The following is a 26,399-nucleotide window of genomic DNA, read 5'->3' on the forward strand; positions in this document are numbered from 1 at the left end:
GCATTTTTTTTTTTTTTTTTTTTGCGGTACACGGGCCTCTCACTGCTGTGGTCTCTCCCGTTGCAGAGCACAGGCTCTGGACACGCAGGCTCAGCGGCCATGGCTCACGGGCCCAGCCGCTCCGCGGCACGTGGGATCTTCCCGGACCGGGGCACGAACCCGTGTCCCCTGCATCGGCAGGCGGACTCTCAACCACTGCGCCACCAGGGAAGCCCCCAACTTGGAGCATTTTTAAGCAGTGAACATGTAGGTCAGTTACCAGGCGAAAAGACAAATAGGCTCTTCGTGGAATGAAGCTTAGAAATGACTTCCCTTTGAATGGTGCCCATGGTGTCCCCCTGGTTGCTTTCCCAAATAAAGTCAGAGGACCCACAGCCACTGCCCTTGGAATATGTAATTAGTTTGCACGGTTAAGTTTGGTGTACTCAAATAGGGGCCAGGTGTTCCAGCAGGAAAGTTCACGGGGCCTTGGTGTCTGGTATTAATGTTTGACTATCTATAACCTGGCTGCTTGGCTTCAGCAGTATCTACAATGGATGACAGGCTAGTGTGTGGACAACCCGAGTGGTGCCGAGATGCATTTATAAGAATCAGGGCGTCTGTGAGTCTGTTTGTGTTTTGTAAATAAGTTCATTTGTATCATTTTTAAAAATGTATTTACAAAAGCAAAACAGATCTCAAAAACAAGCTTAGGGTTACCAAAGGGGACACGTGGGCTGGGGAGAGGGATAAATTGGGAGCTTGGAATGAACATCTACACACACTATATATAAGACAGATAACCAACAAGGACCTACTGTGCCGCACAGGGAACTCTACTCAGTATTCTGTGATAACCTAAATGGGAAAAGAATCTGAAAAAGGATGGGTACATGTATATGTATAACTGAAACACTTGGCAGTACACCTGAACCTAACCCAACATTGTAAGTCAACTGCACTCCAGTGACATTAAAAAAGAAAAAAAAGAATCAGGGGGCACTGTGTGATGGATGTAGGTCTTTTATCACCAAGATTACGTGGAGCTCTTCATGGGATAAAAGGATGGAGGATTCTAATTATAGAGTGACGGCAACGGAGGAGACAGCATATAAAATCCTGGTGTAAAAATATAATCTGCTTTTATAATATTGGAAGCATAATTCATTTGTTGATTCATTTTTCAAATATTTACTGAGAAGCTAGTATTTGTCGGGTGCTCTTCTAAGGATGATGAATAAAACAGAGAAAAGGCTCATATGTCATCTCTGCTCACTTGCGTATAACCCACTGGGGCATGAAGGGAATTACAGAAAGAGCATGAAGTCCTGTGATGGGGAAGTATGAGATCTACAGAAGGACATCGCTGGTGCACAGAAACGCAGAATCATGCAGTCAGAGGAGGCATTCCAGAGAAGTGACATTTATGACGCAGCCTGAGCAGTCCCAGGAGTGTAGCCAGCACAGTGGGGGAGGGGAGGTGGTACCCAGAGATGGGATGAAGGAGGAAGCTTCAGCCCTGAACATGAGCACGAAACTCACTGCCTCTGCTTCAGCTTCACGAAACACTCACATGTGACAATACACGTTTATTGAAAATATAAATCCTGAGGGATTTCCAGAACGTTAAGAAAAATGTAGTCCTGATAAAGGAATGAGGTCTCTTGTGAGGTCTGTGATATTCTGATGTTTGAAAAAGAATTTCTGATGTATTAGGTTGAATCATATGAAATCGCCGCTTGGGTGAATCGAAACTGCTCAGATACTGGAAGTTTCAAATGGTTCAGGGCCGTAGACACCTTCGTTGCTGAACTGGGGCGCTCAGCCTGGCCTGAGTTGGGTGGTACCATGGAATTGAGGGAGCCCTTCCCTTGGGGCTGTCCATCAACTCGGGATGAGTGTATGTCAGGCTGGCTTCTTGTCCAGAAGCAGGATGGACCACAGCTGAGTGTCCTGCACTGTTAGAACTGGATGGGGGCCTCCATACTCTGGTTGGTGCCCTCCTACTTCAGACCAGTCCAGGAGAGGCAGAGAGGCTCAGTGACTTGCCTGCTCTCTCTCGAGATCTGTGCAGCAAAGCCACAGTCAGGACCCCTTTTTCTCTGAGTCCTTTGCTTCCTTCTCTGTTCACAGACAACAGCCAGGAGGGGTCCAGGCTCATGTAGGCGTCATGCATCGGAAAGTGTGCTCACGTGAGCCTCTGAAACAGTTTGGCCCGATCAATGTCAGGGCTTCCGTTGCTTTTACTGCAAAAGAACCAGTGATAATTACAGGGCGACTAATGAGAAGGGCTTCAGATATCTTGTGGAGCTTTGCCTAGAAAGTCAGTGATCCCAGAGCCAATAATTTCCGTTTCTAAAGCCTGTTAAGTTGGGTCTTGAATTATGTAATTTCTGTGTCTGTGTTTTTCTTCCAGAATATAAGGCACAATGTAAAAATAACATTTTGGAATGTTCCCCCTGAGGGAGGGATATGCTTAGTAAGGAGAAAAAAAAAAAAGAATGCTTTCTGTGCATTGGGGTCAACATAGCTTTTACGAAGGATGAGTGATGGGCTTCCCTTGGTTCTTGGGTTCTAGGGACACGGGGACCCAACATGATGTGGTCAGCCCATCTCATCTGTTTCTGGAGGTTTCCTCCTAGCATTATCCTTCCGGGGACTTTTCTCTCCATCTCTCAGTTTAACCCCCAGGAAAGTATGTGATGTCCAACTGATATGTGATTGCCCACCTTAACGTCCTTTTATCATTTCCCGATGGTCAGTGAGTCCTTACGTGCAGCGTGTGTATCTGGTGGGACATAAAATAGTCTTGGGTGGGATATGGACACAGCCTCAAACCACATGCTGAGAAAGTCATTCTCGCGTCCAATCTTGGTCCATCTGGTTGAGTTAATGGGAATGCCCTTCTCTGTTGGATGCCAGCACATCCTTAAGACCGTTCCCATGAGCATCTCTCCCTTTAACGAAAAGAGAACAAGTCTTAGGCATAACCCATCGCCTCCTGAGGGCACCAGGACCGCTAGCGGAAAATTAAAGGCATGATCTGAAATTTATTTATCTGCACACTTAGCTTCTGTGCATGGCCAGTGATGCCTGTTGTCTACTCCAGTGGCATCAATTTTTTTGAAGAAATATATTTCCTATAAGACGAGTTGATTTAAGTAAGACCTTTTGAATAAAGAATTGCATAATTAGTGCAAAGACAAGGCAATCCTTATAAAGGGGGGGAAGAGGTCTGAAATACTGGTACCCTTGCCCTGGAGTTTCTAACCCCTGAACCCCGATTCCTCCCGACAGTGGTGGCAAGCCGAGGCATCCTGGAGAGCATCCAGAGGTTCTCCTCGCTGCCCACCTACCTCCCAGTGACCTACCACATCCACCACGCGGACGTGTCCTTCTTCCTGAAGGAAGCCAACCAGGACGTCATGAGAAACTCCAGTCTGCAGTCGCGCGTGGAGTCCTTTCTGGTTTACAGATCCAAGAGGTTCCCCGTCCTGAACGCCAGCTACGGGCCTTTCGCCATCGAGCAGGTGGTGCCCCAGGACTTGATGCTGCCCTCCAGCCCGTTCGGATTCACCAGCACGTTTTCCCTGAACTGGAAGCTGAAAGCGCACATCCTGCGGGACAAGGTCTCCCTGAGCCGGCCCCGCGTGCACGTGCTCTTCCACGTGGTGGGCAGGGACTGGGACGATGCCGGCCCCGCGCAGAGGCTGCCCTGCCTGCGGGTGTTCGCCTTCCGGGAGACCCGGGAGGTGAGGGGCAGCTGCCGGCTGCAGGGGGCCCTGGGGCTGTGCGTGGCGCAGCTGGAGCTCCCGGCCGGCTGGTTCGGGCCCCCCACGGTGGTGGCCGGGAGGAAGAAGTCGCCCGAGCCCCCCGAGGGCAGCCCCGTGGAGCTCTACTACGCCCTGCAGCCCGGGGACGAGCGCGGAGACTGTGCCAGGAGAGCCGGAGGGATGCGGACGGGCCGCAGCGACATTGATGAGTCGGGGCCTCCCTTGCAGAGGATCGGCAGTGTTTTTCTTCACCAGACCCCGAGCCGGCCGCCCCTGAGAGAGTTGCGTTTGGACAACCACGTGGCCGTGCAGTACGTGCCAAAGACGGTCAGGCAGGGAGATGTGCTGACGTTTCCCGTCTCCATCTCCAAAAACTCCACCGAGGACCGCTTCACACTGAGGTGAGTTCATTGGGAGTATCTCCCTGTAGCATCTCCAAGGTCAAAGGGTGCTTCTGGGAACCCTGTCTGTTTGATCCGGAGCGATGTGTTAGCGTTGTCCGGGGTAGAAGCATCCTTCCAGGTTTACAGGCTCCGTGTTCGCTGTCAAATCGAGAGACCAGCTGGATCTCTCCGCGTTGGCAGCTGGGCGGTGAAGACCTTCTTATTCCTAGGTTTTCCGGGCCATCCCAGAAAAGCCGGGAGGAGGCTGACGTCCTGCCTTTGCCCTGGCTCAGGCGGTTCTCAGCAGGTTTTAGGATGAATGGCTCACAGTTGAAATCAGCCTGCAAATGGGATGGAGACAGTTGTCGGGAAGGATAAGGGATGCAGCTGCGCCAACTCAAAATCTCTTCCAAACGTGTGAGTTCTAAGTGCGCTCTATGGTACCAACCTCAAAGTTACCATTTTGTTTCTCTCTGGAAATAGAGCTTACTGCTCAAAGTACAAAAGAGCAAAAAGTGTGAAAGCTATCCAGTAGAATTTGTCGAGTGTCTTCCGTAAGACTGTACCAAAGACGAGGCACTGAAAGTGAGTACGGTGAGCTTTGGGAAAAAGGATGCGTGCATTTTCTCTTTGGAGTGTGGTACGGGAGGGAAGCGACTTGCCTTGACTTCATTGGATTTTCATACCAGTTTTTTGGTTCGTTTGTTTTAAACACAGATGAGTCTGATGATAACAGCTATTTGGTGTAAGTGTTGTTCGGTCACTAAATATGTCCTGACACTGCTACATACTCCAGAAACTTGATCTGAAGCACCATCTAATCAAATTTGTTTGTGACCTCTGAACACAGGAGGGTTCGTGGACGTGGCACACATTTATATGTTGGTTTTTAAAGTTCATCCAGTAACGATCACCCTCTTGTCCCTCTCCCATTCTTTCTGTCTTTTTTTTTTTTTAAACTTCTTTCTGTGTTTGTTAAGGGGTGGGTGAGTTTAAGAAAGGAGTCATTCTTCTGCTTACACTTTGCACGTTTCAGTTTTGTTGATTGTGACCTAGTGCTGGGAATTCCCTTTTAATCTCAACTGAAGAAACAGAAACCAATAGACAGCATTGACCTCATGACTGAACTTGGCTGGTTGTTGGAAGGTAAAACCTTTGGCTGGGGTTGGAGGCGCATCTGGGGATTACGCACAGGGATTTAGGGCACATAAACACATCTGTGGGTCTGAGGCCTCATGATCTCCCCCTTCTGTTCTTCAGAAATCAGCCCTAGATCGAGCTGGTCGTGGGCCCTCGGGCTGGTGTGCTAGCCCTGTGCTTGGTTTTCTCGGGCTCAGCGCTCTTAAATAATATTCTTCATGGAGATGGCTGTGTATATAGAGAAATATTTTGCTGATGGAAACTCAAGGTTCTGAATAAGGGGAAGTCACGTGATTTCATATTCCGACATTTTTTTCTGTTTGTCAACTACTGACGGTTGATTTCTTGGACCCTGGTTTACGAACCAGAATCTCTTAAAGTTTTAACTCTCCAGGAGATGATATCCACGTCGGTTTTTTTGGGAATCGGTTATATATGTAGAATTAAATTTCACAAATAGCTGTGCATCCAGCCACAGTCCACTGCCCACTGAGGTGTTCCTCTGAGTCCTGAGGGCTGCCTTGTCATCGGCAAGCTGTGACACGGAGAAACCTGCTCCTGGGCTACATGATCTAAAGGATCCAAGTCTTTGCAGATTCAGAAAGAAGCACCTTTGAGGCGTCTAGATCGGGTGGCTCCACTTCCAAGTCAAAAGATTGGAAAATTTTGGATGTAAAGCCAAAGTGTATGTGTTCAGAGTCCATCAGTTAGAAAGGTGTTTAAAAAAATCAGTTTTCTAGTTAAGACAAGAGTAAATCGGTAAATATTTCATGAACGTGTGTTTAAGTTGGTAAAGTGGCACGCTTTCCGTCTTGTGAAAGGCTGGCATTAATAATGTGCCTGTTGAATACTTAACATGCTCTAATTGGGAATGAGTCTTATCTGTTTATGAAAACAGCTGACAGGGAAACCTGGATCTGGTAATGTCATTAGCCTTTAGCCGGAATTGTCATAATTGGAAAATAAGGAAACTGTGTATCTTTTTTAATGAAGCCCATTTGACAGTCGTTGAGCATGGCTTCCAAATATTTAGAATTAGCAGGGGCCTGCTCTGTCTGGCCACCTGCTATAAATGACCCTGAAGGATCCAGCCAAGTATCTTTGGGTGCTTTCCTCAGGAAGGGTGACTTGTTTCTAGACTCGGCGGTGACAGTGCTAACGAGGTCCAGAGCCGGGCTAATGTTTTATAGATCAGCTGTCAGCAGGACTTCCCTCACCACTTAAGGATGGCCAGGGTGGAGGGGGGACCAAATTACCTGCCTCCAACAGGACTCCTGCTGCAGACAGTGTTTGACCACCTACTGCCACCTTCCTGTCACTTCTGCGCCTGTGATCTCTGGGTGACTCTGTGGCTACACACAGGGGCTCAGCTTCCATTCTGGGAAACAAGTTTTGTCGCGCAAATGATCCGTAAGGGCAATTTACGAAAACAGCTGGGAGGGCGCACGCGTGTGCGTTGACCGTCGCGCAGAGGAGAACCAGGATGGGGCTGTTTGTCATCTTAGAAGTTCTGTTCTCTCCTGGAGCTCGAGTCTTCCAAAGCAGACCTCCACAAAGGAAGAAAAGCAAAATGCTTTTGTTCTTTAGACATCTAAGGATCCCTTTTAATTTCAGAGAATGTTTTCCTTCCAGTGGACAACAGAAGTATCCCACAGCACTTGTACCCTTTCTTGCATGTTCTCACCACCCCGTCTCCTTTCCTTCCCCGACAGAGAGCTAATGTCAGAAGCATCCTAGGTCTCCCATCGCCTGATTACGTGTCCGGAGAATCAAAGGCCTCGAAAGCTCTTTCTTGCTCATCTTTCCCACCTATTTTTTGGTCGCTTCTTCCCACAGGAAGTCAGTTTCAAAGGAGTCTGGTTGTCAGATCTGAATGTGAAACCAGATATTTGCCTGGCATTAGCTTGGTTCCCTGATACTCCAGGAAATGCAGGTGGAAAGGTCCAGAAAAGAGGCCTGGCACTCAGATGCCTGGGTGCTTTTCTCAAAGTCAGAGATATGCTTAGATTGGTTAAATGATTGAATGAATGGGCATATTGTTAATTATTAACCAATACATGTACTTTGCTGAAGTCTTTACAGTTTTACATGCTAAATACTCAAGAGTTTGTTAAGAATCTCGTGCCCAGACTGTGGTCAGACCTAAGACCATCTCCGAATAAGGCATTATTACCAAGTAGATATTCTTGCAAAGATAAAGAGTTGTAAACAAAAGAGAAAGAGAATAAAGTAAGAATATTGGACAAGGGGACAAAGTGGGCCTGGGGTTGGTAAGCCTCAAAAGATATTCTTTGATGGTTTGGGAATCTCAACTGTTAGAAATAATATGTGGTGGTTTGAGGTGGTTTGGCCCTGAACTCGATTCACTTGAATGATGTAGCTTTTGAACCTGCCTTGGACCAGGAAAAGATCTCTTCTTATTCTATTTCAGGTGAACTATGCCCTGGTGTAGCCAATAATATTCTTAGCTGCAGGCCGTAAATCCCAGCCTGCTAAACTAAGAAAATAAATACACGAAAGGTTAGTTGGATGTATATTTTTGTATATTAATAAGGCACGGGGGCGCTAGCCTTGGCAATGCACAGGGTGGGAGGGGGAAGTTGCCCCTGCTGTAGATGCAATTAGCCTTCTTGCCCAGCACCCCTCCCCGGCCCGGCACAACGAATTCCTTCAGAAGTTCCTTCTGTTCTTACTATAATCAAAGGTGCAAAGACTCTTGGGAAGCTCCCAGTGGCTCACCTACCTACTTGCTGTCTGTGCCCGAGGTAGGGGAGGGAGCCGGTGTGGCTTCCAGAATGAGAGGTGGGCTCCTGGAGTCATCTTTCACTAAGAGCATATCCCGGGGAGGCAGTGTTTCCCTCCTGAGAAAACTGGGTGCTTTTAAGAAGAGGATGATGTTGGGTATCTCGAAACCCTGCACAGGTCCGTGACCTCTGTGCCTGGCACTGCGTCTCCGTTTGCCATCCGGTGGGAATTAAGGGAGTTGCTTCTGGAGCGGAATGGAGTGAGAGGCAGACGGAGAAAGGAGGCCATTCCATCTCTTTTCAGTAAAGCTCCTGTTTGAGAATATATTCAGATTTACAAAAAAAGTTGTGAAATCAGTACAGGACAATGCCAAGCGCCTGGTGGCTAGTTTCCCCCTGTAATCAGCATCTTTCATTAGCATGGTTCATTTGTCACAATCAGTGACCCATATTATTATTAACTGAAGTCCACGCTCGTTCACATCCCCTTAGTCTTTGCCCGATGGCCCCTTTTTTGTTCCAGGCTCCCACCCAGGATATCACGTACATTTAGTCATCATGTCTGGAACTACGCTTGACTGTGACCAACTTCTCAGACTTGCTTTGTTTCTGTTGTCTTGATAGCTTTGAGACTTCCGGTTCAGACTTTTTGAAGAACGTCCCTCTGTTGGGATTATCTGATGTTTTCCTCGTGATGAGACCGAAGTAATGGGTTTGGGGGTAAAACAGCACAGAGATAAAGTGTTGTTTTTATTCGTCTGCCAACCACAAGAGTTTAAAATCATCCCCTCTATTCTCTTTCACTTTCCACTGAAGAAGCATTTATTGAGGAAGTCAGGAAATACACAGATGAGTAAAAAGGAGAGATGAGTCCTGTCTAAGGGACAGGAGCGTGAGACAGTAAGACCTGGCCCTGGGGGAGTGGAGAATATGTAGTGTTTTTTTTTTTTTTAAAATTTGATTTTTGTTTTGTATTGGAGTGTAGTTGGCTTGCGGTGTTGTGTTGGTTTCGGGTGTGCAGTGGGATGGCTCAGTTGTGCATATGCACGTGTCTGTTCTTTCTTGGATTCTTTTCCCATATGGGTTGTTGCAGAATATTGAGTGGAGTTCCCTGTACTGTACAGTAGGTCCTTGTTGATTATGTAGTGGTTTTATGGGCCAAAAAAAAAGGGATTTCAGGCAAAGAGGACAGCACAGGTAAAGGCACAAAGACATCAGGTGTATCTCTGTGCTCTTTTTTATTCCCCCATCATCTTGAAATAAAAGCCAATTGGGATTTTCAAGAACAAACAAACGAAAAATGCCATTTTCATTGCATTGTATCAAGAACGCGTACTCCCGCCCTGACTTAATCACTGTTGATGTGAAATCTGGTCGCTGGCCGGTGTGGTATTTCTCAGGTTTTTCGTCTGTAAAGTTGCTTTTCTCTGCACTCCCTATACTGTATTTTCCAGAAGGAAGTGGTGATCCACAGCTCACAATTACGGAACTACACTCTGCCTCGTTGTGGGTGGTATATTTACGTAAATTTTTTTTGGAATCCTGCAGGTGAAATTTGCTTATTCTCCCTCACGTATTTATTTATTCAATCGTTCATTCATTTCAGTAAGGGCTTCTGGAAATTGACTTTACAGTTTGGGTTATAATTCAAAAGAGTAGACATTTCTCAGCCTTTAGCTATTGACATTTGGGTCAGATATTTTGTTGTGAGGGGCAGTCCGGTCTGTACATAGTAGGATGGTTAGCGACATCCCTGGCCTCAACCCACTGTATACACAACCCCGAATTTTGATACCCCAAGATGGGTCCAGCTGTTTCCCAATGTCCCCTCGGGGATAAAATCGCCCCTGCAAGTGAAAAACTATGATCCTGGTGGTCGGGAAAAAACTCAGCTCTTACGCAGAGGGAGGTTCCCAGTTTAGAATGAAGGTAACACTGGGTAGGGTCCAGCTTTTCTGGAAAATCCCTTAAGTTGTACCTGCCACACGTTTTTACTTCCGCTTGAATGCGTGCTGCAGGAGGGCAGAAACTTCGGTCTGCTCACCGCCCTTTCCTCCTTTCTCATGCACTACCTGGCCCGCCCTGGACACCTGTCAACTACTGGGGGATCGAATGGCTGTCACTGGTGCCATGAGTCCACTCCATGTACCTTCTGTTAAGGGAGGGGCCAGAGAGCAGGTTCTTCTGTGAGACTTGAGGTGAGAGGGTTGGTCTATTTCAAGGCCATGTCATGTATACAAGATGACAAGGGTCGGGTGCAGCCGTATGAGGGTACTTGTGCTGTAAGAGGGACCCGGAGCTGAGATGAGCTGAGGCCACTGCTTCCAGTGGTGAGTGGTCCTAAGATCCTCTGGCCCCAGCACCGGTCTGGGGTGAAGCCTTGGTGTTAGTATTTTGTTTCGTAACAAAAATACCCATGAAGCTAAATGTCTGCACATGAGTTTCTTTAAATAATTCATCAGTCTGTTATTACAGTTCATATACCTTAAGGTAACGGAAATCTAAAGCTATACTGTGAACAGATTTTAAAAAATGGTTCTTCAGTCTTTTTCATGATCTCTTTTATTATTGTTGTTTTTAATTGATGTACAGTTGATTTACAGTATTGTGTCTGGTGTTAGTCTTTTTAAAAAGGTGTCCAAGAGATGCGGACATGCAGCTGGAGTTGGGTCCGTGTCATCCTTCTTGCTATCCTGGGCTATGCTTATTGAGTAGAATGGTCAAGTTAGAAATTTAACTATTTAAACCGCCTTCTCTCTCTGTCTCTCTCTCTCTCTCTCAGTCCCCTGTGCCCCCCACCCTGTATAATTGAGTCACACATAATTGCATGTATGTGCAAACTCCACTGTGTAACAATACACACAGCCTTTCTGTACACAACTTCACGGGCTTCACGCATTTCAGGATGTTAATGCATAGTGACCTCCAACTCAAGAATCCCTCCATCACCTGACAGCTATGCTTCCTTTCTGGCGATACTTTTTTTGACCAAGGTCGACGGCTCTGATCCTCTTGGGGGAAAAGAAGAGAGGAGGAAGGTACCAACGGTGGCACCAGCTGTGCTCCCAGATTGGTACTGGGAAAGTTGCCTGAGGTTTCACTGAATCTCTTTCCCATGTTCTAGTGGGAGGCTTGTCTCATGAGCAAGAGAACTTGACTTTGGCCAACTTGGCAGGGCTGGGAGTTCTAGAAGATAATGGAAGGATTTCCTTCTTTTTCATGGCTGGATAATATTCCATTGTGTATGTACATCACATTTTCTTTATCCATTCATCCACTATGGACACTCAGGTTGTTTCCATGTCTTGACTATCGCGAACGATGCTGCAGTGAACGGGGGAGCACCTCTTCAACGCAGTGATTTCTATTTTCTCTGCAACAACATGGATGAACCTCAAGGGCATGGTGTTCAGTGAGGTCAGTCAGAGAAAGACAGATTCTGGATACTATCGCTTATACGTGGAGCCTAACAAAAGCTCGCAGATACAGAGAATAGGTGGATGGCTGCCAGAGGCTTGAGGGGAGGGGGAAAAGGGAAGATGTTGATCCAAGGGTACCAACTTGCAGTTTTAAGATGAAGAGGTTCTGGGGATCGAAGTCTGGCCACCAAAGCTCTCTGGGATCTTCTTTGGCTATACGAGCTTCTGCTCATCGCTGTTTATACTCTGTAACCTTGAGCTGACCTTCATCTCTGTGTAAGGACCTTATCACATCCCCTGCATGGTAGACCCGCCTGACAGTCTCCTTTTCAACCAGACTGAAAGCCACTGGAGGGAAAGGGCTGGGTTCACTAGTGTATCACGGCGGTACCCGGCTGATTGCTCTGACGGCTGCTGTGAATGTGGGTCTGCAGATCTGGGTGAGCAAAGGTAGATACGTGTTGGGTGAGAGCACTCAGCCATTTGAGAGTGTTACGGCCTCTCCCTGCCCCCAGTCACGTTTCTGTGTTCTGGGGTGGAAAGGAGTGGGGAGATGGTAGAGGTTTCTACAAGGCCAGGTGGGGAGGAGTTGGGGATGGGTTTCGTCTTTAGTGTCATCTGTTCATTCACTGGTATCCATGGAGATTCCATTTCCAGGGTGGTCTTTGGTTGGCTGGCCACAGAGGCTGTTGAGGGAATATCTTCATATCCTTCTCCCAGCACCTTCAGATGTGATTTCTCTGTATCTCTTCTGGGTTACTCGTGGGAACTCAGGTGTGATGTGCTGGGTCCAGGAAGTTTGGGGAGATGGCTGGATATAATAATAATGGTAATTATAATAGGCAGCAGTCATTAAGTATCTATTTGTGTCTGGCACTGTTCTCAGTGCTTAAAATATTTTTCACACATTGAATCCTCAGAACAACCCCACGAAGTAGGTGCTTTCATCACCTATGTTTTCCAGAACTGGGCACAGAAACACAAGAGGTGACTAACTTGACAGACGCCCTAGAGCTCATAACATGTTTACTTTGAGGTCCGGAGAACTCGCCCTCGCTGACCTATATCCCAGAAACCATGTTTTGGAAAATCCCTCTTCGTCAATGCGAGGCGGGAAGGTAGACACCGATACTCCTAAATCTCATTCTTTTTAAAAGCACTTAAGGGAGTGAATTACCTGAAACATTTCCCTCATTGAGGAGACGTTTCTTGAGTGTGAAGCTTGGTGCCGGGGATGTAACAGCAAATACGAGACACGGACCCAGCCCTGTACTGAGTAGTCGGTGCTGTGAGAGAGACCAGGGGGTCTGTTTGGCAGGATAAGATGCCAACTTAAGACAGTGCTTTGGAGCATAGACAGTTGAAGGTGTGTCCACTGTCATGAGCATCTGTCAGGCTTACCAGTCACTGCAGTGTAAAGAGCTCCGAAGGATGCCAGGGGATTATTGTGGGCCCTTCCGGGCACTTCAGACGCTGATAATTATCACGAGGAATGGCAATTTCAGATCCAGGGGGCACACCTCTTGGAGACCACATGGGTTTATGAGGAAGAGCGCAGGGCTGGAGCCAGGGCCACGGGCACCCATCTTGGCATCCTCACTGCCTGCGCACCCTTGGGAAGGTCATCGAAGGTCACTGAGCCTCAGTCTCTGGGCTCTTAGCTTTCCGGTGTTGATGGTGTAAACGAAAGACGACAGGTGAGCCGGTTGCGTGGCCTCAGATCAGGCATTTAGGAAATAACCAGTCACCCAAGGGACGCATCAGGTATCAGCTGAAATGCAGACAGATGACCTCAGGTCACTTCACGCTGAGCAGTGTCCATTCATTCTGAAAGAGGGCCGTGTTAACACAAGGCGCGGGTCGCCTCCGACGTAAACGATGAAGAAGAAACAGACGAAGGAGCATGTTCAAAGCTGCTGAAGAGGCATTTCCCTGGGTCACTTAGGAAAGCGACAGACTGAGCACCTACTGGTAGGAGACAGGAGAGCGGACCCAGGTGTCAGAATTCTGTCTCCTGCATTCTGAAGGTATGCAAGTCAATTGATTTTAAAAAAATCCAGCAGAAATCATTCCGGCATCAACACACAAAGGCCTGGGGAAGGCATCAGCTCAAGAGTAAGATAGAGATCGGCTGAGTGATGTAGGTGCAAAAACCAACGTGGTGCATCTGAGCACAAGTGTGCATCTGACCACAAGTGTGCAGTTTCCCCTCCTTCAGAGCCTCTTTGAAAGAGAGATGACACCTGAACGTGGCTTATATACTTGGATTCTCTTCCCCACCTCTTGCCCCTTGAACCTGGTGTGTTGCTTTCCAAGTAGAATATAGCAGAAGTGAGGATTTGGAACTTCTGAGGCTAGACACTGTGGCTTTCCACCTAGGTCTCCGGGAACACTTGCTCTTAGAGCCCAGAGCCGCCTGTAAGAAGTCCAGCTCGTCTTCTGGGAGGTCCCATGAGAAGCTCTGAAGCTCCACGGAGAGAGGGGGGACCTGGTGATCCCCATCTTCTAGCCATTCCTGTCCAGGCCCCAGACACATGCGTGAAGCTGTCTTGGCCGCTGTAGGTCAGCTAGCCGACAACTTGGTACCACCAGGGGACCGCACCAATTCCAGGTGGAGCAGACACATCTCACGGCTGAGCCCTGTGCAGGTTCCTGGTACATAAAAAGTGATGTCTAACAAAATGGTGGTGTTCCAAAGCACTAAGTTTTAGGGTAGTTTGTTAGCTGCAGTAGTAAGTAATTAGCAATCAGAGAGAATTTCGCCCGTAAGCTCTGCTTGCGAAAGGACAGAGGTGATGCCCTGCGGCTGCTTGCTCTGCAGTTTACAGCTCACCCTTCTGCTCTGCTGTGACTCTCAGTAGGTCCACCTCTGTAACCTGCATTTCCCAGATGCCCTACACTACCCAGATCTGGCTTCTGATGGCTTCGGCCAGTGGGACCCAGTGGCAGGAATCCTGTGGCCAGGAAGATGGGAGAAGTCGGCATAGTTTTCTGTCTTGCTCCCCGGTCCCTGCTCAGGCCAGAAAGCTCGTCCGTCTGTGGTTGCAGCTCCCGCCAGGCAGCCTGTGCCACGGCTCCAAATCCTACAGGGAGACTTTGCCGATGGCCTCTTATGATGCCCCCTCCTTGCTTTGCCCTTCTGACCCGAGGAGAAAAGACTTCTGCAGTTATTTATATCAGGGCTGCATCACCATCTAGTTGTTCTGCCAGCAATTTCAGCCCCTCTGTAACTAGTCCTCTGTATTAAAGCCCTTCTGGTCAGTTATCTGCTGTGGTTTCTGTTCCCTGACTTGACCCTGTGGGTGTAGCTGTTTGAAAAGATAATTTTTATGAAAGCAGAGTATCTTTTCCCATCAACTCCATATTGTACCAGAAGCAGAGACAATCATGAAGGTTTGTCAAGTTGTGTCAACCCCAGCTGGGAGCAAAGGCAGAAGGGTCGTAAGCAATGCAGAAATGCATTTGCCCAAACAGAAAACATCATAAATATGATAACAGCTTTGGAAGGAGCCAGAGGCAGAAGAAAGAACACAGAGAGGCAAGATAATAGTTTTTCCTCTTCAGGCTGTGAGCTCCTTATGCAAATGTGAAAACTCAGCGTTCGCATTTCTTTTCTGTTCTCATTTTGGGCAGTGGAAGGACTGTTGATGACAAAAGAGATCATCCAGGGCTGCTTGTCTTTATCAAAAGCAAGGATCCCAGACCCAGAGATGAATCGGAGGTGTAATCTGAAGCCCAGGGTTATTCCAAGCAGATGGAAGAAATACAAGACTGACCCTCTCTCCCTTTCCGTTTTCCCATCTCAACACACAAAGCGTTGAGTGGACGCAGGCACAGAGCATCTGAAAAACTGCATAAAGGGGGAACAGGTCCTCATTCCATCCATCAGAGCCCTGCCTGAACTCTCCTCCTCTCTCCGTGACCCCAGGCTGTTGAAAACCCAGGTGTTGGTGTATATTTTGTAAGATAATGCATGTTGAGTAGAACTCATCCATGTTCTGTCCACACAGATAGAAGGCCTGGGTGTGGATCAGAGTCGTCCAAGTGGGGCATGAATCAGATTACAAGAGAAATGGCGGTCCATCTGTGTAAACAGATTGCAGAAGGGAAGGGAAGAAGGAAGGAAGGAAGGGAAGGAGGAAGGAAGGGAAGAAGGGAGGGAAGGAGGGAGGGAGGGAGGAAGGAAATACAACGCTATAAGAGAGAGGAAGAATTTATTTGGGAAGAAGCATAAACCAAAAGTAATTCTTGGGCTTACCTGGTGGCGCAGTGGTTGAGAGTCCGCCTGCCGATGCAGGGGACGCGGGATCGTGCCCCGGTCCAGGAAGATCCCACGTGCCGCGGAGTGGCTGGGCCCGTGAGCCATGGCCGCTGAGCCTGCGCGTCCGGAGCCTGTGCTCCGCAACGGGAGAGGCCACAACAGTGAGAGGCCCGCGTACCGCAAAAACAAAAACAAAAACAAACAAAAGCAATTCTTTTCTGTGAGTTTTAAATGGGTCGAAAAAATTTTTAAAAGAACATGAACTTAATAAATGAAGAGTTAAAATATAAAAAGGAAGTAATGACAAAGATAATAAGGTAGACCAAAGAGCTAATATAGGAATTGAAGATCCAGACTGTGCAAAATAGAAATTAAAAACAAGGAACGAATAGACATAGTTTAAAGAGGGATTACTGGCATGTATAGAAAAGATGGAGATAATCTTGGTGAGTGCTGGGGAAATGCAAAGATTAAAAAAATTGGGTGGCTTCCCTGGTGGTTCAGTGGTTAAGAACCCATGTGCCAACGCAGGGGACATGGGTTCGAGCCCTGGTCCAGGAAGATCCCACATGCTGCAGAACAACTAAATCCATGTGCCACAACTACTGAGCCTGCGAGCCACAACTATTGAAGCCCGCGTGCCTAGAGCCTGTGCTCCGCAGCAAGAGAAGCCACCGCAATGAGAAGCCTGCGCACCGCAACGAAGAGTAGCCCCTGCTTGTCGCAACTAGAGAAAGCCCGCGTGCAGCAAACGAAGGCCCAACGCAGCCAAAAATAAATAAATAAATTTATATAAAGGAAAGAATTTGGAAGAAAAGAAGAAAGTTAATCCAATATAAGGATGATTAATGTCCTAGAGCTAAGAATTCCACAAAATGAACCAAAAAATTTATTCAGAAATACATTTTTCCCTAAAACTAAGACTAGTTAAATCTGTAGATCTGAAGGTATTCTGTGTCACAGAAAAAAATGAGTAACGAAAATCAATGCCGAGACATGTCCTAATTACGAAATTTCAGTCATATTGCTAATTAGCTAATCATTCAGGTAGAATAATTATTCACAAAAAACTGAAGAAATAGGATATGCCATGTTCAGAGATAGAAGTGTGTACAGTTCCCCCCATATTTATCTGTAGAGTCAATGCAATTCCAATCCAATGCAAATCAACTTCTTGACAAGTTGATTTTTTTTTTTTTTTTCGATATGCGGGCCTCTCACTGTTGTGGCCTCTCCCGCTGCAGAGCACAGGCTCCGGACACGCAGGCTCAGCGGCCATGGCTCATGGGCCCAGCCACTCTGCAGCATGTGGGATATTCCCCGACCGGGGCACGAACCCGTGTCCCCTGCATCGGCAGGCAGACTCTCAACCACTGCGCCACCAGGGAAGCCCCGACAAGTTGAGTTTTAAATTTATATGAAGATAAAACGGTCAAGAATAGATGGAACACTAAAGAGAAGAAAAATATAGATGGATTATTTGAAAGTCATAGATATTCAAACAGTGTGATAGTGGAACACAATAGGTATATAGAATAATGAACAGAAAAAGGAGATTTTGTGTAAGGGAACTACAACTGCAGATCAGTGAGAAGGGATGTATTTTTCAGAAATGGCACTGAGACATTGATTATCCAAATGAGAAAAAAAGGAATCAGATCTCTTAGACATCAATTTCAGCTCAATTTGGTATTCAAAGGAAAAAAAGAAATCAGTGCAGAAGAACATACTAAAGGATATCTTTACAGGCTCTGGAGGAAAGGGTTTCTTTAAACAAGACACCAAAACACTGACCACAAAGGAAAAATGAATACAGTTGACTATATTTTAAAAGAAGTACTTTTTTATATCAAAAACCATAATTTGGGGGAAGGTATTTATAACACATCAAGACCAACAAAGATTTAGGATGCAGGATATATAAAGAATATGCCTGTAATTCATTAAGAAAAATAACCAGAAAGAAAAACGGGCACAAAATATGAGCAGGGCTCCCCTGGTGGCGCAGCGGTTGAGAGTCCACCTGCCGACGCAGGGGACGCGGGTTCGTGCCCCGGTCCGGGAAGATCCCACATGCTGCGGAGCGGCTGGGCGCGTGAGCCATGGCCACTGAGCCTGTGCGTCCGGAACCTGTGCTCCGCAACGGGAGAGGCCACAGCAGTGAGAGGGCCGCGGACCGCAAAAAAAAAACCAAAACAATAAAAAAAAACTGTGTATATATATATATATATATATATATATATATATATATATATATATATATGTATATGAACAGACATTTCACAGAAGAAAAAACACAAAGTAGCCAATAAATAGAAAAGATACTCCATCTCATTAGAAATCAGAGAAGAACAAATTAAAACTACTATACATTTCAATTTCATATCCACCAGGTTGCCAGAAGTCAGGCAGCCTGATAATAGCACAAGTTATAGAGAATGTGGAACAAAGGAAACCTTCATTTATTCCTGGTGGGCAGAATTGGTGCTGCCTTTTTAGGAAATACACCCAGCAATGTCGAAGATACGCATGCACTATGACCCGAAATGTCCACTTCTAAAGTCTAGAATCTAGAGAAACTCTTGTATTTGTTTACCAGAAGGCATACATAAATATTCATAGCAGTGCTGTTTTAATAGCAAAAAACTGGAAATGTCCGAAATGACCGTTGAGAGGATAATGGATAAATAAATGTTGACATATTCCTACAGTGGAATCCTATACATTCATGAAAATGATTTAATTACATCCCTGTGGGTAATCTCTCATATAAAATATTTAATTGAAAGATTCAGAAAAATACATTTATGCAAAGATTAAAAATTAGGCATACATTAACAACAAAGTATTCACGGATGATGGATATATACATTCATTTAGGTAAAACTGTAAAAAATGACAAGGAGATGAATGCAAAATTTAGAATAATAGGTCTCAGTGGGGAGAATGAGGACATTAATGGGGAGAAACATGCAGGGGGCTTCAAAGATACTGGGTATATTCTAGTTCGTAACCTGGGCGCTAGTACAAGAGTGTTTACTGTTGTGTTTTGAACTGTTCATTTGTGATATATATTCTTTTCTTTATGCTACATATATCTAATTTCAGTTAATACTTTATATATACTTATGTACGTGTGTGTGTATGTGAGTGATACGTGCCAGATTTCAAAATGCTTTGTAAGGAAAAAGTGAGTCACTTGTCATTTACCAGGGGAAGAAATTCAGGCTGTTTGTAGACTTTTCCGCAGTAACGTTCCACGCTGTTCAATGCAGAAGGTAATAGAGCGATGTCTGCAGATCACTGAAGTGCTCATTAAAGGGATAGTGGTTATTTTATATTAGCATAACACTATTCACAGAAAACTATATAGCTTTTGTGATATGAAAGTTTTCCAAAACATTAGGTGAGAAAAGTGAGGGCAAAAGAAGGGATAGTGTAGATGGATAGAAAGGCAGATAGATAGATGATGATGATGATGATGAAGATAGGTAGGTAGGTAGGTAGATAGATAGATAGATAGATAGAGAGGATGGATGGATGGATGGATGGATGGTTGGATGGATGGAAGGATGGATAGGTAGGTAGGTAGATACACAGATACAAAGATACATGGATAAGTGCTTACCTGGATGGGTGGATGGGTGGATGACTGACGGCTGTCGATACATAGATACATAGATATTGGTAGGTCTTCCTTAACTATTGCATCTCAAGCAGGGTCCCTCCCTTCCCGCCATCATCTTGCTTTAATATGTTCTTTACTAGAACTTACCACTGCCTGGAATTCAGCTGTTTGGGTCATTGTGCTTTGACTGTTGGGTCTCCTCCCTCTGTGAGCTCCACGTGAGCAGATCTCTTTCCTTTCTCGCGCATGCTCAAAACCCCAGTGCAGTGTCTGACACGTAGTCGATCCCCACATGTCTCTGGGGATCGAGTGCTTTGATTAATATAAAGCCAAAGACCATGATGAATTTAAAAGCGCTAAAAGATTCTCTGTGTGTTGGTAGAGCCCAGCTTTGCTGATGTGGAAACGGGACGACCTTTTGCCTCTGGTCCTGCATCTGAGACTCTGTGGTTAAGTTTTTCCCAGCTCTTATCCTAAGGCAGGGTTTCTCCACCCCAGCACCACTGACTGGACTGGATACTTCTTTGCCGTGTCTCTGTGTGGGGCGTGAGGAGGGGGGCAGTGCTCTAAGACTTGTAGGGTTTCGAGTGGCATCCCTGGCCTCTACCAACTGGTAGCCCTCCTCCTCCTTCAGTTGTGATCTGTGTAGATGTCTCCAGCCATTGCCAAACGTCTCCTCAGGGTCCAGATCGTCCTTGGCTGAGACATTATTATTATCCTAAGGAAACTTTTCCTTCTTGTTTATCATGGAACGGCATATTAGTTGAATTCCAGACCGCCTTTCTCACCTACACAGTAATCTTCAAAGAAGTTTATAGCCATCCTCTCACTGATTCTTTGACTCGTCAGGATTTACATGCTTCTGCCATGATCACCTGGTGTTTTCTAGGCATTTCTCGTTACTTACTGGTAGACAGTCTCATTTGGCTCTGAAGAGGAGTATATTACCACTTTCTAGATACTGTTGAAAGAAAACAAAAGAAGCAGAGGAAACTGTTTGTTGAGGGCCAAGACTTCCATGCTAAAAGCAACCAGAATATAAGAGAGTAATAGTGATTGTGGTATCATAAGGTCCAGCACCACCTTCTATGTGGAAAATTCCCCCAGAATGGATGGGGTTTAGGATTACAATGTAACATAAATGTGGAGTTAAGACTTCAGTCTGGGAGTATCTTTTAAACCAAGAATTAATCAAACAAGAGAATCGCTGTGCTGCTAGAGACATGATTTGTTGGGAAAAGATGTCTGAAAATCGGGTGGCTTTGGTGAAACTGAATACACGTTTTCAGAAGAAAAAGCTGCTGACATTCTCTACCTAAGTAAAATCAAAGTGCATGAAAAGCCGCCTTTTCTTAAGGCGGATCTATCCATTTTCTTCGCCAGAAGGGACAACCCATGGCCGGGCTGCCTGGATTGCCAACATGCTGCTCAGAAAATGTGTCCTTTCCAAAGCTGATTTCAATTCCTTGATGCCTTCAAAATTAGCACCTGATGCCCTTTTCCATTGGTTTGAGGAAGATTTATTTTAATTCTGCTTTTCAGACTCCTGACTGTATTAACAGCAAAGAAGACTCAGGGGGGCTTATCTTTCAGACAAGTACAAATGGAGAGGATCTCGGATGCACAGAGTTGAGGCTTCCCCTGTCATCCGCTGTCTGCCGGCAGGAGTTTTCTCTGTGCTGGGCTGATCGGGTAGGTCTTTTCTCCTTACAGACCTGTGTCACCTTGGAAAAGGGGCAAAATCCATTGTTTACAGTAGGTTCCCTCATTTTAGGTAAGTTTCATCTTAGGGAAGGAACTGGCCTATTTCTGCTCTGTTGAGCCTTTGAATCAGAAACTTAAGGAATTCTCAGACTGGAAAAGAGCAAAGGTTTGATATTGGTTTTTGCGGGAGAAATAGGACATTGCCTCTTGGCATCGTCAGAGGCTGGGAACAGTCAGATCCTAAAAATGCAGACTTAGAAGCTGTCAGGTGTTTACTCCTTGCCTCTTGCAGGGATACCAGCATAATTCCAATACCAGGTGGCCTGGACTGAATGAGTCCAGGCTTTTTCTCGGTCCAGCGTCTTTGGTTTCTTTAAAGTTTTTTTTAAAGAGATACTAATTTATTTTTTATTTTGTGCCCGCACTGCACGGCTTGTGGGATCTTAGTTCCCCGACCAGGGGTCAAGCCCGTGCCCCCTGCAGTGGAAGCTCAGAGTCCTGACCACTGGACGGCCAGGGAAGTCCCATCTTTAGATCCCTTTTAAGCAGCAGTGCTTATATACGACCAGAGGAAACAGACATTATTTTTTTCAAAATTTAAAACCGTTTTATTCTTGAAATTTCCAAACATGTATGAAAGTAGAAAGCATGAAATAATGAACCTCCGTGAACCAGTTGCCCGGATCCATCAGTTACCAACTTTCACCACTTTTGTGTCATTTTTCCCTCTCACCAACATTTCTTAAGAATCGGCTTTTAAAAGACAGTATGCTAAGGGAAAGAAACCAGCCACAAAAGGCCACCTATTGTGTGCTTCCACTGCTGTGGTATTCTGGAAAAGGCAAAGCGTGGGGATGGAAAATTGGTCAGTGGTTGCTAGGGATTGAGAGGAGAGATGTCTTGACTACAAAAGGATACGCAAGGGAGGTTTGGAGGGTGAGGAAACTTCTGTATCTTGATTGTGTGGGTGGTTACCTGAATCAATACAGGTCTGAAAACTCAGAAAACAGACAGCAAAATATTTATACATATATACAGACATACAGATATACATGCATGTAGATTGCATGATCACATGGCTCTATCAAATTGTCAGAACTCAACAAACATGTCAAATGGATGAAGTTAATTGTATGAAACTATCAGTCTTTAACTCCATATTTCTTGCTGCTGTCAGCCTCAACCCAGATGGTCTCTTTTTGTTTCTTCTCAAGTATACAGGCTCTGGTTAGCTTTGGTTACCTAAATCATGGTCTTTCTCATTGTGTTAGTTAGAGTAGGTATCTGCAGATGCTGTAACAAGCCAGCCACTACATCTCAGATACATGTGTGTATCTTGCCCACACAGAGTTCAGTGTTCATTAGGGAGCTTCCATGGAGGATGTGGGGACTGAGGCTCCCCTGAGGCTCTGCCATCCTATAGGACTTGAAGTCCTTCACTTCCAGCCAGTAGGTAGGAAGTGAGTGTGGAGGGTCATGTAGGGAGTTTGGACCATCCTGGAAATGGACACCAGTTTGCCCAGATGCTGTTGGCCAGATGCCACTGGTCACGTGGTTAGCATGACTCAAAGGCCATGAGAACATGAGACCTGGCCATGTGCTCAGATGATGCTGGTTTGGTCCATGGCCGTCTCTTTCACATCCCTCATGATTTTATTCTTGGTCTTCAAAGGTAGGTAACATGGTACTTTCCCCTTAATCCCTGTCTACCTCTTTTGCATTTTCCCCCCATTATCATGTCATTACTGTGAGGTAGGAATTCTATCACCAGAGCAACCCGGAGTTGGAAAGTACATCCTGACATTAAAAATGCTTTACGTTTCCTTTTACTTTAACCCTTCATCTTCTGTGGTCTGATCCCCACTGTTCTGTTGTCTACTCTTAGGCTCGTGATTTAGAGGAATGCAAGCCATGCAGCGCTGTTGTGTTGCTACCTGGCTTTTCCATCGCTTTTCTTCCAGGTCAGATGAGCTACGGTCTCTCCTAAATTTACGAATGAACTCTTTGTATTTGTTTCAGTAGTTAAGAGTGCCTATCCCCTTACCCTACACCAGTGGACTGCCCTTCTGATCCATGCGTACCTCCACTCAGAATTTGGTCTTTGTTTCCTTGGGGATTTCCTCTCCCCCGTGACCTTTACCCAGTTATTCCTGTGATCACGCTTGGTTCCCCAGCCTTGCTCCAGACTGTTTAAACACTTCAGCCCCACTATTGTAACTTTTCCATATAGCCTTTCCTTACGACTTCAGCCAGCTCTGTTTTCTCACTTTCTTACACCCCCATTGGTATTTATCAATATGCTACATTCTTTAATTAACTTAAACAGCTGGTCTTGTGATTTCTGACAGTGATGACAAAGCCTTCCCTGGCCAGGGTCCTAGACATATTTGCTTCTTCTTATCCAAGAATGCACTCACCTTAATTTATTGGGGTGCATTTTTTGTCATGGAAACTTTTTTTTAAATTGAAGAGTAGTTGACTTACAATGTTATGTTGGTTTCAGGTGTACAGCAAAGTGATTCAGTATATACATATATATATAATTTTCTTTTCCATATGGTTTATTACAGAATATTGAATATAGTGGAAACTCATTCTCCATTTGACATTGGAAACCTATGGGAAACAACTGTTTCACCAGGGATTGGAGCACATCTATCGCACAAATTGTGATCCACCACTGATCTTAAGTTGCTTGTGTTCCCCCCAAAGTAATACAAGTTCCTGAATATGAAAAGTGTTTCCACCTGGCTTCTTTCCTCTGACTGTCACTGTTTACTCTTCTTTTGCCTCTGCTTGGGATATTCTGAAACAATAGCTTTTATATATTATCTCAATGTTTTCCTTGTTTTCGTTTCCTCTCTCTTTTGCCAAAAGAAGTGTTTAGCACCTCCTCACTCCAATGAGAAGGAAACATCAGAAATAGTTCCAAGATTTTTTAACAAAAGCTTCCAAATTCCTTTTTTTTTTCTTTTTGCTTTGGCAAATGAGGAAGAAATATGGTACAGACTCCCGCCAAATGTCAACACGTGTGTCTTCCAAATATTCCCGGAGCTCTCGGCTTCCCCCCGGCTCAAACCCCAGTTCAGATTTTTGGCGGCGCCCCGGGGAGGATTTCTGAGCTATTGTTTCCATAGTGCCTAAGAGAGAAATGAGGGGTTTTTTTCCTGTGGAAGAAGAATTAAAATAGAACATACTTCATATAAAAAGAGAGAGTGGGGGCTTCCCTGGTGGCGCAGTGGTTGGGGGTCCGCCTGCCGATGCAGGGGACGCGGGTTCGTGCCCCGGTCCGGGAGGATCCCACGTGCCGCGGAGCGGCTGGGCCCGTGAGCCATGGCCAATGGGGCTGCGCGTCCGGAGCCTGTGCTCCGCAACGGGAGAGGCCATGACAGTGAGAGGCCCGCGTACCGCAAAAAAAAAAAAAAAAGAGTGATTGAAGGCCCCTCAAGACTTACCAAGTTCAATCTGGTTGGTTCTCAAATACAGAAGAAAGGCATCGAATATGAGTTTTGCAGACTTTTTCAAATTGTGCTAAAGCAGATTAGTGCCTTGAAGTTCTTAATTATTAGACAATAAATCAAAATGTATTCGAATGTTTCCTATATGCCTATCACAGCGTGAAAAATACGTTATAGGTATATGTATATAAAAGGTCGTCTTATATATATATATGTATATATATATATGTACATGTTATACAGAAAAAATGGTAATAAAAACAATCTCTACCCATAGAGATGCTCATATCTTAGTTAGAAAGTCTACAAACCCCCATGAAACTTTGCAAATGATTTGGCAAATGATGACGTGTTCAGTTATTCTGTGTCTGAAAGAGGTCAGTATTTTAAATAGAATATTAAAACGTAGGGGGTTTGGGATTGACATATACACACTGCTATATTTAATAGGTAACCAACAAGGACCTACTGTATAGCACAGGGAACTCTGCTCAATTTTGTGTAATAACCTAAAGGGGAAAAGAACTTGAAAAAGAATAGATACATGTGTATGTGTAAGTGAATCACTTTGCTGTACCCCTGAAACCAACACATTGTTAATCACCTATACTCCAATGTAAAATAAAAATTAAAAAAAACCAAACAAACAAAAAAATGTAACACAAGTCCCTTTCTGAATCCCTCTGCTTTCTGCTTCTAATTTTCCATGAGAACCACGTTTTGCTGCCTTTTGCCCTATTTCATCTTGCATCTGCTCTGGTTTCCTACCTTTCTCTCATATCTGTCAGGCAGATACTGAGCCCTGCTCGCATCACTCTGAGGACTGCACGTTCCATGAAAGACAGAGGTATCTCCCAAGGCTGATAGATCTGCACATCCCCCTGGTTCTTAGGTTTCTACCTGGGTTAGATTTCGGTCAGCCCGTTCTTGGAGTATCACTGCTACTGTGTGGTCGTAGGAAATCTCCACACCTAGGATTGCCCGTCAGCCAAGCTGGAGGCACTACTGGTGAGTGTGAAGAGGGTAGCGTTTGGGACCTACCCTATGCCTGTTCTTACACAGAAGCTGCGGGAGTCTTGGCAGGTAGCAAGTGCTAACTGTATTTCTTTTCTTTTTTTTCTTAGCGAAGTATAGTTGATCTGCAGTGTCATGCCCATCTCTGCCGTACAGCAGAGTGGCCCAGTTACACACATATAGACATTCTTCTCCATGAGGGTTTATCCCAGGAGATTGGATATAGTTCCCTGTGCTCTACAGTAGGACCTTGTTGTTTATCCATCCTAAACGGAATAGTTTGCATCTTCCGACCCCAAACTCCCACTCCATCCCTCCCCCACCCCCTCCCCCTTGGCGGCCACAAGTCTGATCTCTATGGCTGTGAGTCTGTTTCTGTTTTGTAGACAGGTTCATTTGTGCCATATGTTAGATTCCACATGTAAGTGATGTCATGGAGTATTGGCCATTGTTATGGCTACTCCTCAGCCATAGCGAAGAGTGAAATGTTGCCATTTGCAGCAACATGGATGGACTTGGAGGGCGTTATGCCAAGTGAAGCAAGTCACACAAAGACAAATACTGTAGGCTGACTTTTGAAAAAGGCCCCCAAAGAGTGATTATTCCTAATTTGAGAATAATTTTCGAAGTCACTTAATCCTATATGATTTGTACCTTTGAGAACAGAAAGTAAAAACACTCCATGATCCCGTGGGGGAGAGTTTCCCCCAAGGGAATCTCATAATACAAATATTTGGGGAGCGGGATGTATTCATTGTCATGGACTAAAAGTCTCTCTTCTCCTTTTGTTCCTTTACTTGGATAGCCACAGATGGACTACACGTTGATGTGCTATCAATTATGTAGAATTAATTCGTGGTCAGTCTGCCAGAAGCTGCTAGTTGCCTAGCCAACAT

General features: G+C 45.5%; 1 protein-coding gene across 1 annotated transcript in view; it reads left to right on the forward strand.

The window, feature by feature from the left end:
• Positions 1-2,149: 2,149 nt before the first annotated feature.
• Positions 2,150-26,399, forward strand: part of LOC109551145 (transmembrane protein 132D-like) — a 382,883-nt gene continuing 358,633 nt past the window's right edge. Inside the window, exons 1-3 of the mRNA XM_033837902.1 lie at positions 2,150-2,171; positions 2,396-2,410; positions 3,277-4,153. Coding sequence (XP_033693793.1) covers positions 2,150-2,171; positions 2,396-2,410; positions 3,277-4,153 — 914 coding nt within the window. The remainder of the gene's footprint in view (positions 2,172-2,395; positions 2,411-3,276; positions 4,154-26,399) is intronic.

The sequence above is a fragment of the Tursiops truncatus genome, chromosome 13 (genome assembly GCF_011762595.2).
Source record: "Tursiops truncatus isolate mTurTru1 chromosome 13, mTurTru1.mat.Y, whole genome shotgun sequence".
NCBI lineage: Eukaryota > Metazoa > Chordata > Mammalia > Artiodactyla > Delphinidae > Tursiops > Tursiops truncatus.